This window comes from Fukomys damarensis, unplaced genomic scaffold (genome assembly GCF_012274545.1).
Source record: "Fukomys damarensis isolate Sample0158 unplaced genomic scaffold, DMR_v1.0_HiC HiC_scaffold_20, whole genome shotgun sequence".
NCBI classification, from domain to species: Eukaryota; Metazoa; Chordata; class Mammalia; order Rodentia; family Bathyergidae; genus Fukomys; species Fukomys damarensis.
This window is the reverse complement of record NW_022900932.1, coordinates 17,028,101-17,046,687: the sequence shown is the minus strand read 5'-3', so window position 1 is coordinate 17,046,687 and position 18,587 is coordinate 17,028,101. Positions and strand designations below refer to the sequence as shown.

Genomic DNA, 18,587 nt, shown 5'->3' with positions numbered 1-18,587 from the left:
GCAGTTAAAAAGAAGTAATGATATCTCCATCTTCATACACGTTTGTAACTGATTTGTGTTTATGTTCAAATAATAGTTTGAGCAAGGACAGAGGTAATCTCCTTAATTCAAAATCCATCTAACGATGCAGTCATGAATTTTCAACTTTAGGTGGTTGTTGTTGTTCTGGTGCTGCTGGAGATTGAGCCCAGAGCCTTCTCACTGAGCTACATTCCTGGTTTTTATTTTTTATTTTTTTATTTTTTTTGAGCAAAGATCTCATAGAGTTTCTAGGTTGCCAAGGCTGAGCTTGAGCTTGAATCCTTCTGCTTTAAGCTCCCAGAGTGCTGATGTTACAGGCATGCATCATACCTGGCTTTTACTTAATTTTGATTGGAAATGATTAATCTATAATGTAGTGACATGCTAAAAGGCAAATATTAAGAGAACATTGTAATAGAATTCTGTAAATGCTACCTAGATGAATATGCTCAATTAAAATCATATGGCTATGAATTAATGTCTGTGTTTGACAGTATTTATTCATTTGAAAAGACATTTTTAAAGTTGAGATATACAAATCATTAAAATCAGTATTAACAGATGAATATTTCCAATCAGTTTTAATGATAGGGGACAGTTACTTTAAAAATCACTTAAGTAAAAGGTTATTTTCCACAAAAGAAATATATCCCTTTCATTAGTAGAGTTAAATAGCAAAACAAACAAAACCAAATCCAAAACTCCAAACTTTTAATTACTGTTTTAGTATTCTAAATGTTGTATTGAAAAAGATGATTTGGAGATTTGAGTTTCTCTTGTTTGATATGTATCTAAATAATTGCATACATGTTTGTGTGTACTCATACAATGTGGGTGTATGTTCTCTTATTCATAAATCCTAAAATATTTACTGTCTGGCATTTTTACAGAGAAAGCTTTCAGTAGTATGTCTAATTAAAAAGCGGTTATACATTGGGTTGACTGTTCTTTATTCTCACATTAGAGTTCTTGATAATACTAAAAATTTTCAAATATGGAAGTTTTTTTCTTTAATGTAATTTAATTCTTTGAAATACTGGTGAAGAAATTAATCTGCAAATTATACTGCCAGTACAGTATGTGTCTTAGAGTGTCCAACATTTCCCTCCCTGTGGTAGGTGAATAACTTTGGAATACAAAGCTGTATTTTTTTAAATCTGTTTCTGTTATCTTTTGCTTCTAAATGGGTAGTGATGGTGTACACAAAATGTTTTACTTTTGAAATCCAATTTGTACTATAAAAAATGTATCTTTTACATTGTACTTTATCCAGCATTGGCTATTTTTTAAAACAATCTGAATGCTTTTTCTCATTCAATAAATTTGACAATCAGTTTATTTTAAATTCTGTGGAATGGCATATATGATACCTTAATACATTATTGTAGGGCCAAGAATTTAGTTTAGTGGTTCCGCTGCCTGCCTCGAAAGTGCAAGGACCCAAGTTTAATCCCTGGTACCAACAAAACATACATACAAACAAAAAAACTCCAACATTATTACATTGCCAGGCAAATGACTTTTTTATGAAGGAGACTTTCACATTACTTTTTTTTTTTTTGGTACTGATGATTGAACTCAGGTCCTTGAGTTTGCACTGCAGGCTGCAGAACCACTAAGCTAAATCCCTGGCTCACGTGACTATTATTTTAATTTGATACATAAGAAAGGTACATCTTCAGTTGTTTTTTTCTTAACATAATTAATCCTTTATTCTTTACTATAACCTTCTGAGGGTTTACTGGTATTCCATGAGAGTTTACACTTGGGGACTTCGTCACAAAGGAATATTTGTAATCTGTCGTCATGAAGCATAGTAATGAAATGATCATCTGTGAAACTATAACCTGGTAATCTTCATTTAGTCATTACAGAAGAATTATTGATATTCGCCTTCTGGTTGTTGTTATTTCAGTAAAAAATTGCATTCTTACAAGTATCTTGAACTCAACATTGTTTTATTTTATATTACCATCATCTAAAGCAAACTTTTCCAAAAATTTTATACAAAGAAAATCCTTGCAAATCTGTTTATTTCTGTATATAGACACATATATAGTCTTTTACATTGTTATAATTATACATATTTACAATTACGTTATTTAAATTGTAATTTCCGAAAATGAAGAAAGGCAATTAGGAATGAAAACTTGAACTAAGTACTGAAGTTTAAAATGCTACAAATATCTTATATTGAACTCCAGTTTTTATTTTTGAAGTTTATTTTTAATGCAGTGTTTTTGTCTCTTGTCACTGTGCCCCCTAATTTTAGCCCCTCCCCCCTTTAAGAGAAAAGAGACTTTATATTCATTGGGATTGAAAACACACTTCCAGTTTTAGAGCAGATTTATCATCTATCCTTCAGGCTGTTCTTTAATATAGTTCTCTTAGGAATGAATATCTTAAGATATTCCCCAGATGTTTTAAACTTCAACAAACTTGTGGTTTTCTTTATTGGAATTTTTTTTTTTGGTAGTATTTGGAAGATGAAAGAAAATGTCTCCTCAGCATCTAAATATTTTTCATATTGGTTTTTAAATGTCATTTTCTGCAAACATGTAAGTTAAAACTGGTATACTGATAACTTTTCAAAACTTTTATAAAGTATTATAAAAATGAGAACTGTAATGCAAAAATAGTATTGTGTAGGTTTAAATTTACATTGCTATGTGCTTAGGATTTGTTCTATAGAGCTGTAACATTTAGTTAATTATTTAATGGGTTACTTAATAGATTTTATTCTTCATTAGTGCAGTGGAAATTGAAAATGCTTTGCATAAAGCATCTTCCAAAATATTGGAAAATTTGAATTTAAAAATTTTAAAGCTGTCAGTCACTTAGTTCTACTTTTGAATGGTAGCCTAATTGAAAATTCTCTGTGAAATGAGCAAGTTTTTCCACAGTTATAATAAAGATAGTTGGTAGCTGGGTGTGATGGCATACACCTATGATTGCAGCACTTTGGGAAGCTGAGGCAGGAGGACTAAACATTCCACCCTAACTTAGGCAATTTAGAGACTTTGTAAGAACCTGCCTTAAAAATGTCCCCTAAGAAAGCCCTGGGTTTTCAAGCCCCAGAGTGTGTGTGTGTGTGTGGGGGGTTGGCTTGGCAACATCAAGTGCTTGTTGTGCTCAAGGTAAATTAATGAAAGAGTAAAATTGTGACACACACACCCAATCCCACCATGCACTTAAGAGGGAAACAAGTAGAAGACCTGGTCTCAGTTGTCTGGAAATAATTTGATTTTACTTTTTTCTCATTGGATAACATAGTATCTATGTGTGTTAACCTAATATATATGTTGTAACTAAATTTACTGTAAAATTCTACATTCTTGTTTTTCTAAATTCTTTTGCCTTAATTTTCTGTATAGTATGCAATAAGTACCTGAGACATAGGCAAAAACCAAATCAGTTTTGTACTCTTTTTAAAATATTTGAGGGAAATCTATTTTTCTTGGTGATATGCACTTTCAAAATCTTAGCAGCAAATCTCACTTCTTTCATATTTTGTTTGTTGAACCATTCATTCATCACTCTGTTTGTGTGTGTGTGTGTGTGTGTGTGTGTAGGGGTAGGTGTGTGTGGGTGTGTGTTTGTGTGTGTGTTCCCAGCATCTGTTAGGCACCAGGCTTAAATACTGTGGAACACAAAAAGAGATAGTATTTTATGCTATGTTTTACAAATGAGGAGACCTAATCGCAATTAATTTAAAATACTTGCCCCATGTCATACAATTAGATGAAAATGAAATTAAAGCCAGGTCTGCCTGACACCAGTGCCTTTGTTTTTTAACCTCTTAGGAATGCTACCTACCCTGATATCTTGCAATATCCAACCGTGAATTGATACCACAATATTCATCCTACATGTTTGTAGGAACTTGGGTGTGTCGGGCCCCTCTTCATTTCCCAGCTTCCTGCTAGAAATTTTCTGGTAGGTAGCTGTTTCCTTCCCTCCTTCCTGGTACCGTGTCCTCTTAAATTTTGAGTATCCTCCAATTTCACCCTCTGGGCTCTTTGTGTATGTGTGGGCATGGGATCTTTTTTATTTAGTCTGCCCTTGTTTGGGGTGTCTGTGCTTCTTCATTCTGTAAGAATGTGTCTTTAGTCAAGTTTGGGGAAAATTTTTCTCTTTTTCTGTTCCCCCAGCACTGAGCATTTAACCCAGGGCCTCATGCACACTATGAAGTGCTCTACCACTTTGCTGTTTTTTTTGAGACAGGGTCTTGCTTTGTGATCCAGGCTGACCTGGAACTCTCAGCAATCTCCTGCCTCAGTCCCCCAAATGCTGGGTCATGTGTCACCATGCCTGACAAACTTGGGAATTTCTAAGCCATTATTTCTTATGAAATGTTTTTCTGCATTTTATTTTTTATTTTCTAGCATTCAGAAGATAAAAATGTTAGTTTTTTCATCTCATAGATCTGAGTTGTTTTTCTAAAATGTTTTGTCATTTAGATTGGAAAATAATAGTTTTGATTTAAATGTACCAGCTTAACTCTTGTCTCCATATTGCCATTGAGCCCGTCTAATAAGTTTTGTTATTTAATTTTTAATTCTCAAATTTTCATGTGTTCTTTTTTACTTTCCTTTGCTAAGTTCTCATTTTTTCCCCACATTTCAAGAGCTCTAGTACTTGGTGGTTGCCTGGAGCTCTCCATTTTGGTCCTCTCACCAGGGAATGGGGGTATTTTCCCAGTTAGCTGTGCACTTTCTGTGACTGTACCCTTCTCCTGAGCTAAGTGGAATAGTTTAATTTTGAACCTGTTCAATAAATTCTTAATCCACATATCAAACCATATGCTCTAGATGTTCATTTTATCCATTTTAAAAAGAATGTTTAATTTTCTGAAGAAATCCTGCATTTGTTCACATAGGCTTTTGCACATCCTTTTGTTTTCTTAAAAATAATTTGTTGTAGTTATTTGGAAGTGCCTTTCTTTAGTTCTAGTGTGTGAATCAGTTCTGAATCTTTTTCTGTTATTTTTATGTTTTGTTTTTAGTCAAATTGTTTTTCCTCTTGGTATAACTTTCGGTTTATTTTATTTTATTTTATCGAGACAGGGTCTTCCTATGTAGTTCAGCCTGGCCTTGAACTCACCACGTATCCCAGGCTGGCCTCTACGGCAGTTCCCCTGCCTCAGCCTCCTGAGGGCTGGGATTACAGGCATGTGTTGCTACATGTGGCTCCGTTTGTTTTTGTTTTTTACCGGAACAATTTATATAAGAACTGTAGATCCCCCAGATTGTATCTTCTACCAGAGTGTTCACGCATTTCTCTGTTGAGGCTGGTCCAGAGTGAGGGTTTACCTCTATTCCTAGAGCACCAACCAGTCCTTTTAGTGAGACTGTTGATTTTTGTCTTAGCTCTGGCATAGGCCACCAGAACAGATTCTACCTAATTGCTTTCTCATTACGCCCCACAGCTTCAAATTTTTTGGGAAACTGCAATTTTGTTTTAGGTGTTGTTTCCCATTTTTGGCAGTACTGGGAATTGAAGAGCTTCTAGATGTAACCAGTAGCAATACATCCTGTCCTCTACACCCCAGGAAAAGAGTTTGTGGGCCCTTTTTATTGTCCACTTACAGGGCTTTCGCTTCTTGCCGGTAGTGTTTTATTCGTCTTTGGACTGTCATTTGTGAGTGCTCCCAGACTGGGAGAACTTTTTGCTCTTGGGTAATATTGGTTAACCTTAGCTTAACAGTTCTGTTTCAGAATTCAGCAGACATGTTCTGAGACCAACCATCTGTGTGTTTGAGGTTAGAGAAATGTTCAGGTGTGTCTCTGTAGCTCATAGTACTAGCTGCAGATGTGGTCAGGTGAAACAAGAAACTGCTAGATCTGGCAGAGATCCCCTCTGATCAGTTCTTGCTTCTCTTGAAGTTTATCCACGTCATTCTTGTTGCCTCCATAGCTCTTTGGTGCTCTTTAACAGTATAACTTCTGATTTATGTGGCATTTTTAGCTGTTGTCAACAGGAATGTTGGCTGAGACACACTATTCAAAATTGGAAGTTCAATATGTTATATTTTGATAGAGACTTAAATGTTTGAATGAATGTTATTGAGTAATTTTTAAAAATTTTAAAGTTTGCTGGGAGATTATTTATTACTGGACTACTTTCTCTCTCCATATTTGTTACATATGCTTTTAGCACATTCCTGTGATCAGAGAAACTCAGGCCCCATATATTCCATGGGCTCTCTGATACAAATAACAGCAGAAAGCAAACCAATAAAAGGTGGAAGGAGACTATAATTTGTGTTTCGGAACTGCCTGTGGCATGTGGATAACATTCTAGGTTTACCAGGCATCTACACATGTCATTTTGAGAACCACTGTTGGGAAGTATTTTTCTTTTCCTTACATATGTTTTTTTCCTTGTGTGGTTTAAAATTAAATGTCAAACAATTTACTGTTTAATGGAAATTGGTTTAGTGGAATTTAATGTACGTATCATTATCATTCATGTACATTTAGAAATGATCATTTTATTTTAATCATGTACACTTAAGAACACAAAGTACTTTCCAACAGTATACTTATCTCACATATAAAAACTTTATTCATCTTCAGAGTTATAAATGGGAAAATTAAACCTTTGAACATTTTGGAATTGACTAATGGCTTATCTGAGCAACACATGCTTAAAGCCAGTTTCTTATCAAAGAAAATAAAATTAGAGGTTAGAGAAATATCTCTAAATTATAATCTTTATGAACTAATAGCTTAACTTTAGTTTTGAATGTCTGTTACTTTTTCCATCTTTTAAAAATACACTTAAATATAAACACATGTGGGAAATGTTCTTTTGGTTTTTATCAAACTGACATTTAAGTGAATTTTTTTCAACCTCACTAAACATTTGCGGTAAAAGATTTCAAAGCTTTCAATCTTAGAATTTGCCTATGGATTTCCCCCCTTATGTTATTCTATTAACATTTGGTCTTAATAAGTGTAACCTGTTTAGAATTACTGATGTTTTAAATTTATTGTTTGTTTAGATGAAAAGCTTTGGAAAGAGCATCAAAAATCCTACTTGGCAGTTATGAATGCTTTAAAGACATTAATTTTCTGATGTTTTTCTATAAGGATTTTAATTAAGTGACATCCCTCATATGCCTATTTTCATAAAATACTTAAAACTATTAATGTTTATTTTTGTGATGTTGTGATGACTCCTCTCCGCTCTTGCCAATTTTAAGAACACAATGGGTTTGGTTTCTGTAAAAATGGAAAGTAATTAGCCTTACATAGGATTAGAAATTGTAAAATGTGGATTTTTTTTAACATTTTGTTCATAATTCTGAGGTTGTATTTTAAGTACTTTCATCCATAGAAGAGCAATTGGTGCTATATTATAGGATATTATCATTAAGCCTTATTTTATTTAGTATGTGCTTCATGTCAGATCAGTGGAAAAGTTGCACATTAAAACTGAAAAGCTATTTCTGTTAATTTCTTCTCTCCCTTTCATTTTCCTTATGCTTTTTACTTTTTAAAAATTTTTTTCTGACTTTTCGGATGCATTCATGGGCCCATCCTAAAATAATTAAGTTGTAATCACCTTTTATTAATAAGCAATAAATTTAGTTTTAGGCCACAAAGTGTTTTAAGTATTGTTATTTTTACTTATGCTTTTAAACCCATCAAGTCATTCTACGCAGGACTTGGATGATAATAAACCTGAATGTCTTCATCCTTCTCAAAACAAGAAATATAAATAGAATCATGAGTAACCTACACCTTCAGAATTCTGGGTGAGAAGATGTACTAAGAATTAAGACATCTTACAAGTAAAGGAATAAACATCACCTTTTGGTATTCTCACTTATTCTGTCTGCATGTATGGAGAGCTAAGGTGTAGGAGAGTCATAAAAGATTTGAAAAAGAGAAGGGCATGGCAAATATAGATAAAAAACAGACCAAGTCACTCATGAAAAGAAAAATTTCAACACACGTTCCAGACCCAAGTTTCAGACACAGGGTAAAATTAGGCAGGTTCTTTTTGCAGTGTACCAAAACCAGACCATTTTAGTTAGAAACTTGTCCAAAAGAGAACCTTTAGCTCTGTCCAGGACCAGGGGTCTTCCTGGAGGAAGATAATAGATAGATAATAGAATAGGAGACTGCAGGAAGGGGTGAAGGCAATGGCATTGGATTGGATTTAGATATCTCCACATGAACCCATACATATGCATGACATATACAACATACTGTAAAGTGATTCTGAACTATCTATCTGTCTATACAGAAAAAGATAAAACATGTAAAGTATTAAATACAGCATCAGTATATCTTGGCAAAAGATGTGCGGCTGTTGTAAGATGCAGCCTTTCTGCAACACAACTGTTTCAAAATCAGAAGTTTAAATTAAGTCACTGAATCTTTTAATTTTATAATTTTATGTAGAAAATTGGGATACTGGTGTTAATTTTGTCTCATAAGATTATTTTGAACTTTAAATGCACTTTAGCTATGTCTCTCTGTGTGTCTTTCTGTATAAGCAGCAGGTGAGTACATAGCATGTGTACAACAGAGCATGGATGGATGGATGGTAGGTAGATGTAGATGGATAGGAAGGTAGGTAGATATGGTCTTTTGTAATTTTTTTTTATTGGTTCATTAGATTTTTTTCTCTGTACCTGTATCTATCTGTCTATCCTATATCTCTATATCAGTCAGCTTGAAGTATAATGTAATATGTTGAAGTATAATTTGTATACAATCAAATCCAGCATTTTATATATGAAATTCTGAGTTTTAACAGACATTTACAGTTTCATAACATCACCAAAGTAGAAATTTTCATTGCCTTCAAGACTCATATTTTTCTGTAGTCATTTTCTGTTCATATTTTTTGTCTTATCCAGAAAGTCAGAAAAATGAATCATTTTGTTTGTAATACTGTTATGTCTAGCTTCTCTCACATGGAGTAATTCTTAAGAGATTCCTTCGTTTTGTTGAAGGTATTAGTTCTTCTCTTTTTATTGCTTATCTATTTTTCTGCTAATTGTTGGATATTTGATTTGTTTCAAGTATTTCAAAATAATAAGGCTGTTACAAATGTTTAGATTCCTGAGTCATCTAGTAAATATGTTTAAAATTTCTAAGACATTGTCAAACTACTGTACCATTTTGAATTTTCATCAGCAATGCATGAAAGTTTCTGTTGTTTTATATCCTTGTCAGCAGTTAGTGTTTTCACTGCCTATTATTCTAACTCTTTTTCTTTTTCTTGAAAGCCTTTCCAGTAGATGTTCTCTTTGCCCTTTACATAGTAAATGTGAGGCCTTGGGATTCAGTTCTGGAGATAGAGGGGGAGAGACCTATTCTTCATTGGATACTTTCCCCTCATTATTGTTTTGAGAGTTCACTATATATCCTGAATGTATCTTTTTCAAAGTTGATATAACAAATATGAAAAGGCCTATTAGATATATATCAGAAATAATTGATCAGCTTTGTTTAAATTAGAATTTAAGAGTGCTGCTTTCATACCAGTACTAGCTGGATTCTTACCATGACATATTTAGGCTGAGTATAGATCATCAGGTTTGTCAGGATTTAATTTTATGTAATGTGAAAAATATAGCCTGGTCAGGTTTTTGCGAATGTCAGGGAAGGAAAAGCTTATATTTCTAAAATTTCCTACTCACTTTCTCACGTTTTTATGACTGTGATTTGTCTTGCCAGTGTATGTGATTGGCTGGTTACTTTAGGTTTTAAAAAGAGGTATTTTTAGAGAGCTGTTACTACACTGAAAACTAGATGGAGAATAATAATTCAGAATGCCCCAAATTAAAAATATTTTAACCTTATAAATTGCACTGAGCCATACTTTATTCTCTTATTATAGAGAGTAAGACTTACATTCTCATTCAGATCCTTATGTACGGGTCACAGTCAGTGGCATTAAGAGCCCTATGACTGGGTTTCAAAGGTACAACAAATATGTGGCTATATTAGCATTTTTCAACATATATTGTTTTTAATTAGTGTTATACACTTGATTTTTCTTATTTTTGTCTGCAAGATATTCTTTTTTGATTGCCAACTTTTCTAAGTTGATGACATATCACAATGAATATATCATTTTATTTTGTGGTTATGTTTCTATTATCCAACCAACTCCTTAAAATTTATTGAAGAAATCATTTATTGATTATTTTATTCTAAATTTAGGAAGTTTAAAACTACTTTGAAATCTTAAAGAAATGACCAGTATATTTTAAAGACAGTCAAGAAAAGTTACTGTTTTTTTAATGGTAGCATCATACTGTTGTTCCATTTAATACTTCATTCTCTGAGCTTCCCATAACCTGTCTGCCATATTGTACTCAGTATAATTACTGCTTTTGAAAAGGTGAATCTGTCTGTAATGTAGCATCCTGCATTTATTTCCATTAATACTTATGCCTTGATTTCAGTGCCAGAGGGCTTTTATTCTAAATGATGGATTATGTTAGCTTGCCTATGTTTACTTTGGTCATTTAGTCACTGCCCAGCTGTTTCACAATTAGCTCTTTGCTTCTGCCAGTACTAGAGTAATGATCCATCAACATTATTTTTTTTTGCCAGAAGCCAGTGCTGTCTTTAGCAGACTTTAACCCTCCATATTGGATCATTTTATTTGATACCTTTTTAAAGTCATTGTGACATGGTATGATATCTCACTAAGTCAGGACCTAAAGGCCAGTATTTAGTTACAGCTTTACCTACCGCATTAAGCATTAGTCTTAGAAAGAGTCCCTACTTCTTTGTTACTATACTTTTCTTCTTTAAAGAAAAGGAGATCTATAAATAGATTTTTCCAGAAATTATCAGTTGTTTATGAAATATTTGTAATGTATGATATGAGATGAGAATTCTTCTATATACTGTCAAAACAAATACAGGTTTATATACTGATAACTTTATTGAACAGAAAATATAAATTATCCTCATATTTTAGGATTCATAAACTACAAATCTTTATGGCTTACATTTTATGTCTTTTTGACTTTATCTTAATTTTCATTCTTTATTTTAAACATCATTTTATACATTTGTTTCATATATTAATTTATCCTATATGATTCATACCTTCATATCATTCTTTCCTATAATAATGCAACATATAAATAGTTAAAATACTACAAGTTCTATTACATTTCTTGCAGTGATAGTTACCATAATTTACTTAATCATTTCCTTTTTGGGGATACTTATATTTTTTAGTCTGTATTAAATATTATGGTAGGGTAAACAGGATTTGCATAGCATTTTTTTATGATTTTGATAGTTTCCCTTGGACAGAGTTGTCTAAATAGAATTTTATAATATCAGAGCATATGTAGTTTTGTGACTCAATGCAGATTGCCAAATGACTTTCCACAAGTGTTCTGTCACTAATACTATATGGTTATGTTAGCTTCTTCACATCCTTATTAATGTCATATAAAATTTAAAATTTATATACTCAACTAATTTATTAACGTTTGTATCCTCAACTAATTTACTATACAGGGCCTGTTAGTTGGAGGCCAGCCTGTGCTACATAGTGAGTTCAAGGCCAGGCTGAACTACATAGTGAGACCTTATCTCAGAAAAACAAACAAAAAAAGATCTCAACAAAGATTTGTCATTTGACTTAGCAGCTTTCCCCACATATATAATCAAGGAAAATGAAAACATTGTGGACCAACGTAAACATTTCCATGAATTCTCATAGCAGCATTATTCACAGTAGAAAAAAACATGGAAGCACCAAAGTAGACTTTGACAGATGAATGGATTAACAAATATGGTAATACAAAGTTATTCTACTGCGAAAAGGGCTAACAGACTGTGTGCGCTATTAAATATATCAACCTTGAAGACTAAGTAGAAGTATCTAGCCACCAAAGACCACATATTGTGTAAGTCCTTTAACACACTACACAATGTCCAGAATGGACAAAGATAGAGGCAGGAAGAGGATGAGTGGTCGTTCATTTTCTCATGTAAAATTTGGATGAAGTGAACGCATTTGTCATCATCCTCCACCCTCCTGTGTATGGTCATAATTTCTATGTCTCTTGAACTGATCCCTAGAGTCTCATTAATAAGCCAAATTTTGATTTCTATAGAAAACTCAGTTTTGTGGAATAAGGAAAAAGAGAACAGTGATTTTCCTATATGTTTATACTGACAAGTAATTTTGAGACTTGGTAATTTTGACTTACCTGTTCGCCATGTGTGACCTTCATTTGACAACCTGTGAATCTTATTTTTACTTTCTGTTCAGTGTAAAGGTTAATTACAGCTAGACTATATATTTTAAATTCCTATGATTGCACATTTATAGAATTTTTATATGAATCTAAAATGTCATAAAGTATTTTAATTCATTTATTCAACATAACTATATAATTTGAAAATTTTAGTAACTATGTTAATGTACTTTTAACAAATTTACATTGTGACAACTGACAAATGATAGCTTTTCTTTTACTGTGGTTTCCTTACAGATTTGATGAGCTTGTGAAAAAATTCAAAGTCGAATATCATGCTGGTGGTTCTACTCAGAATTCAATGAAAGTGGCTCAGGTTGGTTATTTCAATAATTAAAGAGATTAAAAATGATTCTAAGCTTCTAGTAATTTTGTATAATTGTTCCCATTCTATATTTGATTGCCATAGAGTAGTTTTGTTCATTTTGGATTGTGAATTTAACAGTCATTGCCCATCTAATAAACAGAATTATTTTAATTGCTACTTCTTTGATTATTCGTATGCCTAACATCTTTGAATATGGTTATTGTTCATTTACATTTTATCTCAATTACTAGTATCTACTCACTATTATTTAAAATTTTTTACATGTTACTGGGTTATAGAAATTCTGAATATTTTATGAATAATCTTTGTTTTTATTTTATAAACTGAAAGTGAACTTTGCTTCTCGTGTGTATTACTGTACCAAATTTCTTAATATAAGGTTCTTTTTTGGGGGCCATACTGGGAAATGAACCCAGGGCTTTTGTGATATCAGGGTTGTTTGCTTATGAATCCTTTCACCTGGGCTTGTAGATACTTGTCTTCTTCTGATATCCTCTCATGGCCTTTACATGTGCACATTTGGAGAGAGAGATCTTGAGAATCTTTACCAGTTTCTCTTTTCTCAGTTTGTTAATTATGTAATTGACACTCTTTCCCCCCATTTCTATCTGATGTTGATCTTATTAATTAAATCATCATTGTTTACATTGTTTTTCCTTTGCACATTTCACAGTACTTCATATGCATTTTAAAAATATAGTCTCATTAATGGCTTATTCGTTCTTATCTTTATCTTGAGAAAAGATATTGAAGTTTTGGGTCACGCATCTAATATTTTAATTTGTTGTTAGTAATATATATTTGGAATTTAAATTCTGCCTTGCTTTCAAAACTAGCAGTCACTGTTACACTACATGCAGAGCAGTTCTGTCCAAGCAACATTCATAGATGTGTGGGAAGCATGTTCTATATCATAGATCTGTTGGAGAGAAGAAACGCTCACTGCTTTAAAAATTCATATTTATGTTGTTAATCGTAGCTTTTCACTCTTTAGCCTGTACTCCAGCCTTTCCTCTTCATTGTTCCTCATTTATTATACTTCTGTTAACTAGGGTTAGATGAAAAGATAAAAGGTAATAATGCACTTAATCCATGTCCTTGAAGCTTTCATGGTTATGAAAATGTATTTGGAGATATAGGAGGGAGGGTGGAGGGGGAGAGAACTCTAAACAGTTAAGTAGAATAATAGTTATAGGAGCAATCGTTCCCACCCTCAAAAGATAAACAAATTTATAGGAACCAGAATAAAATATTTTATCACTTTAAGTTGGTTTTTCCAATTCATGAATTTTTTTTTTTTTTTTTTTTTTTTTTTTTTGGTGCAGGGGATCCAACATTGGTCCTTGCGCTTGCAAGGCAGACAGTGGAACCACTGAGCTAAATCCCTGGCCCCAATTTATAAAATCTAAAAGGCAAATTCTGTGTGCTGTTCCAAGTGTACCTGCCCCATGATGTTCATTGCATATTTGAATTATGACAGTTTGCTTTTCTCAAGGGACTTTCCTCTCATGTCCTAGATTGTAGGAAGTTTGAAATTTGAAGTAGGGACACAAAAGGCATCGACCAATGACTTCTTTTTCCCTTCCTAATCCAGGCCCTGCCCCCATACATACATGAGACTGGTTAGTCAACTTACTTTCTGACTTTTTAGTGAAGCCCCTCAGAAGAACTGCGCTAAAGGAAAACAGGGTAATGGTAGCTTCTGACTTTTGAAAGCAGAACAATTCTGGTCCTCTTCTCTAGTTTCCATATTATTATCTACATAAGATTTACTTCTCTTAAAAGCAGTTCTGCTCACTTAGTAGGTCTACTATCAAAACAAACAAATGAACAGAAAATAATGATTGTAGGCAAGGATGTGGAGAAATTAGAACCCTGTGCACTGTGGTTGGAAATGTATGTAGCATGGCTGTTATAGAAAACAGGACTGTGGTGCCTCAAGGAATTAAACATGGAATTCAGCATGAGATCCAGCAGTTGCACTTCTGAGTATGTGATGGACTAAATATTTGTATTTCCCTAAAATTCATATTTTGAAGCCCAAACTGTCACTATGATAGTATATGGAGCTGGAACCTCTTGGGAGATAACTAAGGTTAAATTAGCATGCTTTGCAAGAGTTACAGAAATCTGTTTTGTTTTCTCCACTCTTTGAGGACACAGTGTATCAAATCTGCTAGCACCTTAATCTTGAACTTTGCAGCCTCAGGTTCTATGAGAAATAAATTCCTGTTGTTTCAGTCACCCAGTCACCTAGTCTGTGGTGTTTTGTTACTGTAGTCCAAACAGACTAAAACAGGTACATACCCAAGAGAATTGAAGGCAGAGCCTCAAACAGATATTTGAAACTTAACTCCCAAACAGAATTATTCACTGTAGCAAAAAGATGAAACAGTTCAGATGTCTGTCGGTGGACAAATCTATAGGCAAAATGGGATGTGCATACAGTGTAATAGTATTCACCTTTTCAAAGGTAGAGAATTTAAATATATTTTAGCATGAATCAACATTGAGGTCATTATGCTAAGTGAAAGAAGCCAGTCACAGTCTCATATTGTAGCACTTTAGGGTTCCACTTGTTTGTGGTACTTACTGTAGTTAAATTCACAGGGGCAAAATGTAGCATGATTTGATGGTTGTCAGACCAGAAGGAAGAGAGGGAAGTTTTTCTTTCCTGGGTACAGTTTCAGTTTTGCAAGATGAAATGTGTGGAGATGAATGGTGGTGTTAGTTATACAAAAATGCAAATGTATTATATGTCACTAAAGTATATACAGTCATGCACTTCATATCAGCATTTCAGTCAGTGATTGTCCATGTATAGATAGTATAATGGTAATTCCAAGATTATATCGCCTCATGACCATCCTAGTTTCTGAAAGTCTACTAAATGTTTACACAATAGAATCACCTAATGGCACATATCTCAGACAGTTTCCCCATTGTTAAGTGAAATGTGACTGTACTTTAAAATGGGCAAGATGTTAAATTTTAGGTCAAATGTAATTTATTACAATTTTAAAAAGAAATTCTAGAAACACTTTAGGAGGTACTAGCAGCATAATTCAAGTTATTCTGTCATCAGTGAGGAAACATAACACGTTGGGAGCATGGGTTGCTCTTGGAAGCATGGTATTCCATTGGAAGTGGGTTAGAGTTCAAGGCTTTTTATTTTATTGAATGTGAAGCTGCTACAGGCTGTTTATTCATTTTTGGAAATTTTCATCAGTAAATACAGAGGTTGAAGTTTAAATCAGTCGGAAGTTGTTAAGTATTAAACTAGATGGATGAAAGTTGTTTAAAGTTATACCACTTTTTAAAAGAAAAAGTACTAGGGTTGAAGACAACAAGAAAATGGGGATATCAGCCAGGTGTGGTGGCACACACTTATAATCCCAGCAATCCCAGCACTTGGGAGGCTGAGGCAGGAGGATTGCCATGAGTTCAAGGCCAGCCTGGGCTACATCGGAAGACCCTATCTCAAAAACAGGAGGGGGGTGATGCAAGGAGACATTAGTCATCTCTATCTCTAGAAGATTATAAAATTTTGTTTAAACTACTGAGTTTGTAGTACTTTAGGCAGCAGTAGAAAATTTATATAGTATGGAATTTAATGTCATAATTATGAGTACTAAAAGTGTCAAATAATAGTATACTTTATATTGAAATCTAGCTGATTTAATTTTCAATATTTTGAATGTTATAGCTATACTGAGTTCAAATAAACATGAGAATGATTATAACATCAACATGATCATAATCTATGAGTTCCCAACAAGAAGGCAAATGACTATCATGTTTTCATGATAGGACATATGTGACTGGATTTGGAGGTAATATACCAAAACAGGGTATATTGCACAGTACACAGAGAAAGATTAGGGATTGGCATGATAGATATTGGGATGTGAAAGCAGATATGGAGAATGATAATCAAATTCTTTTCAGTACTTACTATTTCAAAAAAGAAAAATACTGATGTTCATTGAAAATAGTGACCTCAGATCAGCTTAGGTCTACTCCACAAATGAACACACATCATCATATGGTGCCCTTGGTTGCTCTGTGGAAAGGAATAAAGTTGCAGTTTTTGAATCTGAAATTTCAATTCTATGCCCTAAGGGAGAATAAAAGGGAATATTTTAATAATGGATGCATTGGTCCTTTACAGTGTAGAGCTTATTCTTTCAGATATTACTGGTAATATAATGTACATCAAGTGATGTGGCCAATTATATCAATAAGAATATGTTCCCAAAGCTCAAGTAGCTTGATTTGTCAAGTCAGATTGAAGACTTTAATGAAACCCCAGGGTACATAAGCATACAACATACAACATTGTTGTTTTATTTTTTAATAAATTCTAGATTTATGTATCTGTGTTTTTATTTTTAAATTAATTTTATTGGTACCCTTAGATATACACATTGATCGCATTCATTATAGATAATTTGTACCTGTGCATGATATATCTTGATTCTTCTTTTTTTTTTTCTCTGGTTCTGGGGATCAAACTCAAGACCTTGCCCTTTTGAGGCAGGTGCTGTGCCACTGAGCTAAATCCCTGGCCCTTGATTCTTATTCTTTCCCCCAATCCCTTCAACTCCTCTTCCCATCTTTATTTCCATTTTTTCCTTCCATTCTTCTGTGTGTTTGATAGACCATATAAATACAGATTTTGGCAAATCCCGTTCTGTCTATGTTTCTTGCTAGTGAAAATTAAAAACATGTCATCTGGTAAACACCATGTAAAAATTGTATACAACACTATTAAAAAGGAATTTGATTGTTTATCTATGATACCGATGCTTTCATAATAAACATCTGTTGTCACCTTTTTCAAAATGTATGGAAGCACTCATGTTTTTTTGTTTGTTTTTTTACTTGAGAAATAGAAGATAGGCTCCTCGGATATGTTCCTTAAAAATAGCTATTCTCTGAAGTAAAATACTATCAAATTTCGGACAAAAAGGATGTCTTTCTCTAACTTGGCTATAAGAGGGTGGGGGAAAGCCAGGATGCGGGTGGGGGAAAATTTACAATAAATATTTACATGCTGTTTCTCCAAGTGTTTAATGATATTTGAAGAGGCTGTAAGGAGAGTAGAGGAAGCTCATAAAACAAATGGCCCATTTTTATGTAATAAGACTGCTTCAAATTCATGGAAAAAAAAGTTTAAAAAACAAACAAATTGAAGAGAGCTCTCTCAGTTCCTTTACTAAAAACTTTAACTCATTTGGAATCCAATTTTGACACCACAAATTTCTGTTATTTCTGTGCTTTAAAACTATTTCAGTGATTACAAGAAAAAAAGCTTAGGATGACATCCAGTGTGCTTTTGCTTTTTCTGTATTTTTACCACACATAAAAGAAGGATGGCCTAATGGCCTTAGTCAATTCAGAGAGAAATACTAAAGGAAGCATAAAGTAAAATGTCTGATTTCATGGAATAAAAAGTTGTTGTTAATTTTTATTAAATGTCAACTAAAATCTGTTTTCAAATAGTGTTGTTTATATGTCTTAATATCCAACACGAGCTACAAAATTTAATCACCAAAGAGTTAAGAAATGTTAAAATAAATTATTTTAACAAAAGAAATGCTATAAACATAGTTGTATTTTCTGAAGCATATCTGTTCAGTTTACCCTATTATTATTATTATTATTATTATTATTATTATTATTATTATTGCCACCATTAAATCTAGTCCTATTGTCAAAATAATAGCATTTATGTAACAGAAGTAAATAATACAAATAAGTTCTGTATTGGTTTGCTGGAACTATCATAGTTATGTAGCAGAGAGTAGCTTAAACAATAGAGATTTTAAAACCCCACAGATCTATTTCCCCACAATCCTGGAGACTGAAACTCTAAGATCAGTGTCAGTAGCTTTTGATTTCCTCACAGGCACCTCTTTCTGGCCTGCAGACAGCCTTGCTCTCTTGGCCTATTCATGTGGTTGTCCTTGGGCACTCTTT

At 33.2% G+C, this 18,587-nt stretch overlaps 1 protein-coding gene across 1 annotated transcript in view; it reads left to right on the top strand.

The window, feature by feature from the left end:
• Adk (adenosine kinase) overlaps window positions 1-18,587 on the top strand; it is a 449,321-nt gene that overhangs the window by 122,315 nt on the left and 308,419 nt on the right. The window contains exon 4 of the mRNA XM_033766515.1: window positions 12,515-12,593. Coding sequence (XP_033622406.1) covers window positions 12,515-12,593 — 79 coding nt within the window. The remainder of the gene's footprint in view (window positions 1-12,514; window positions 12,594-18,587) is intronic.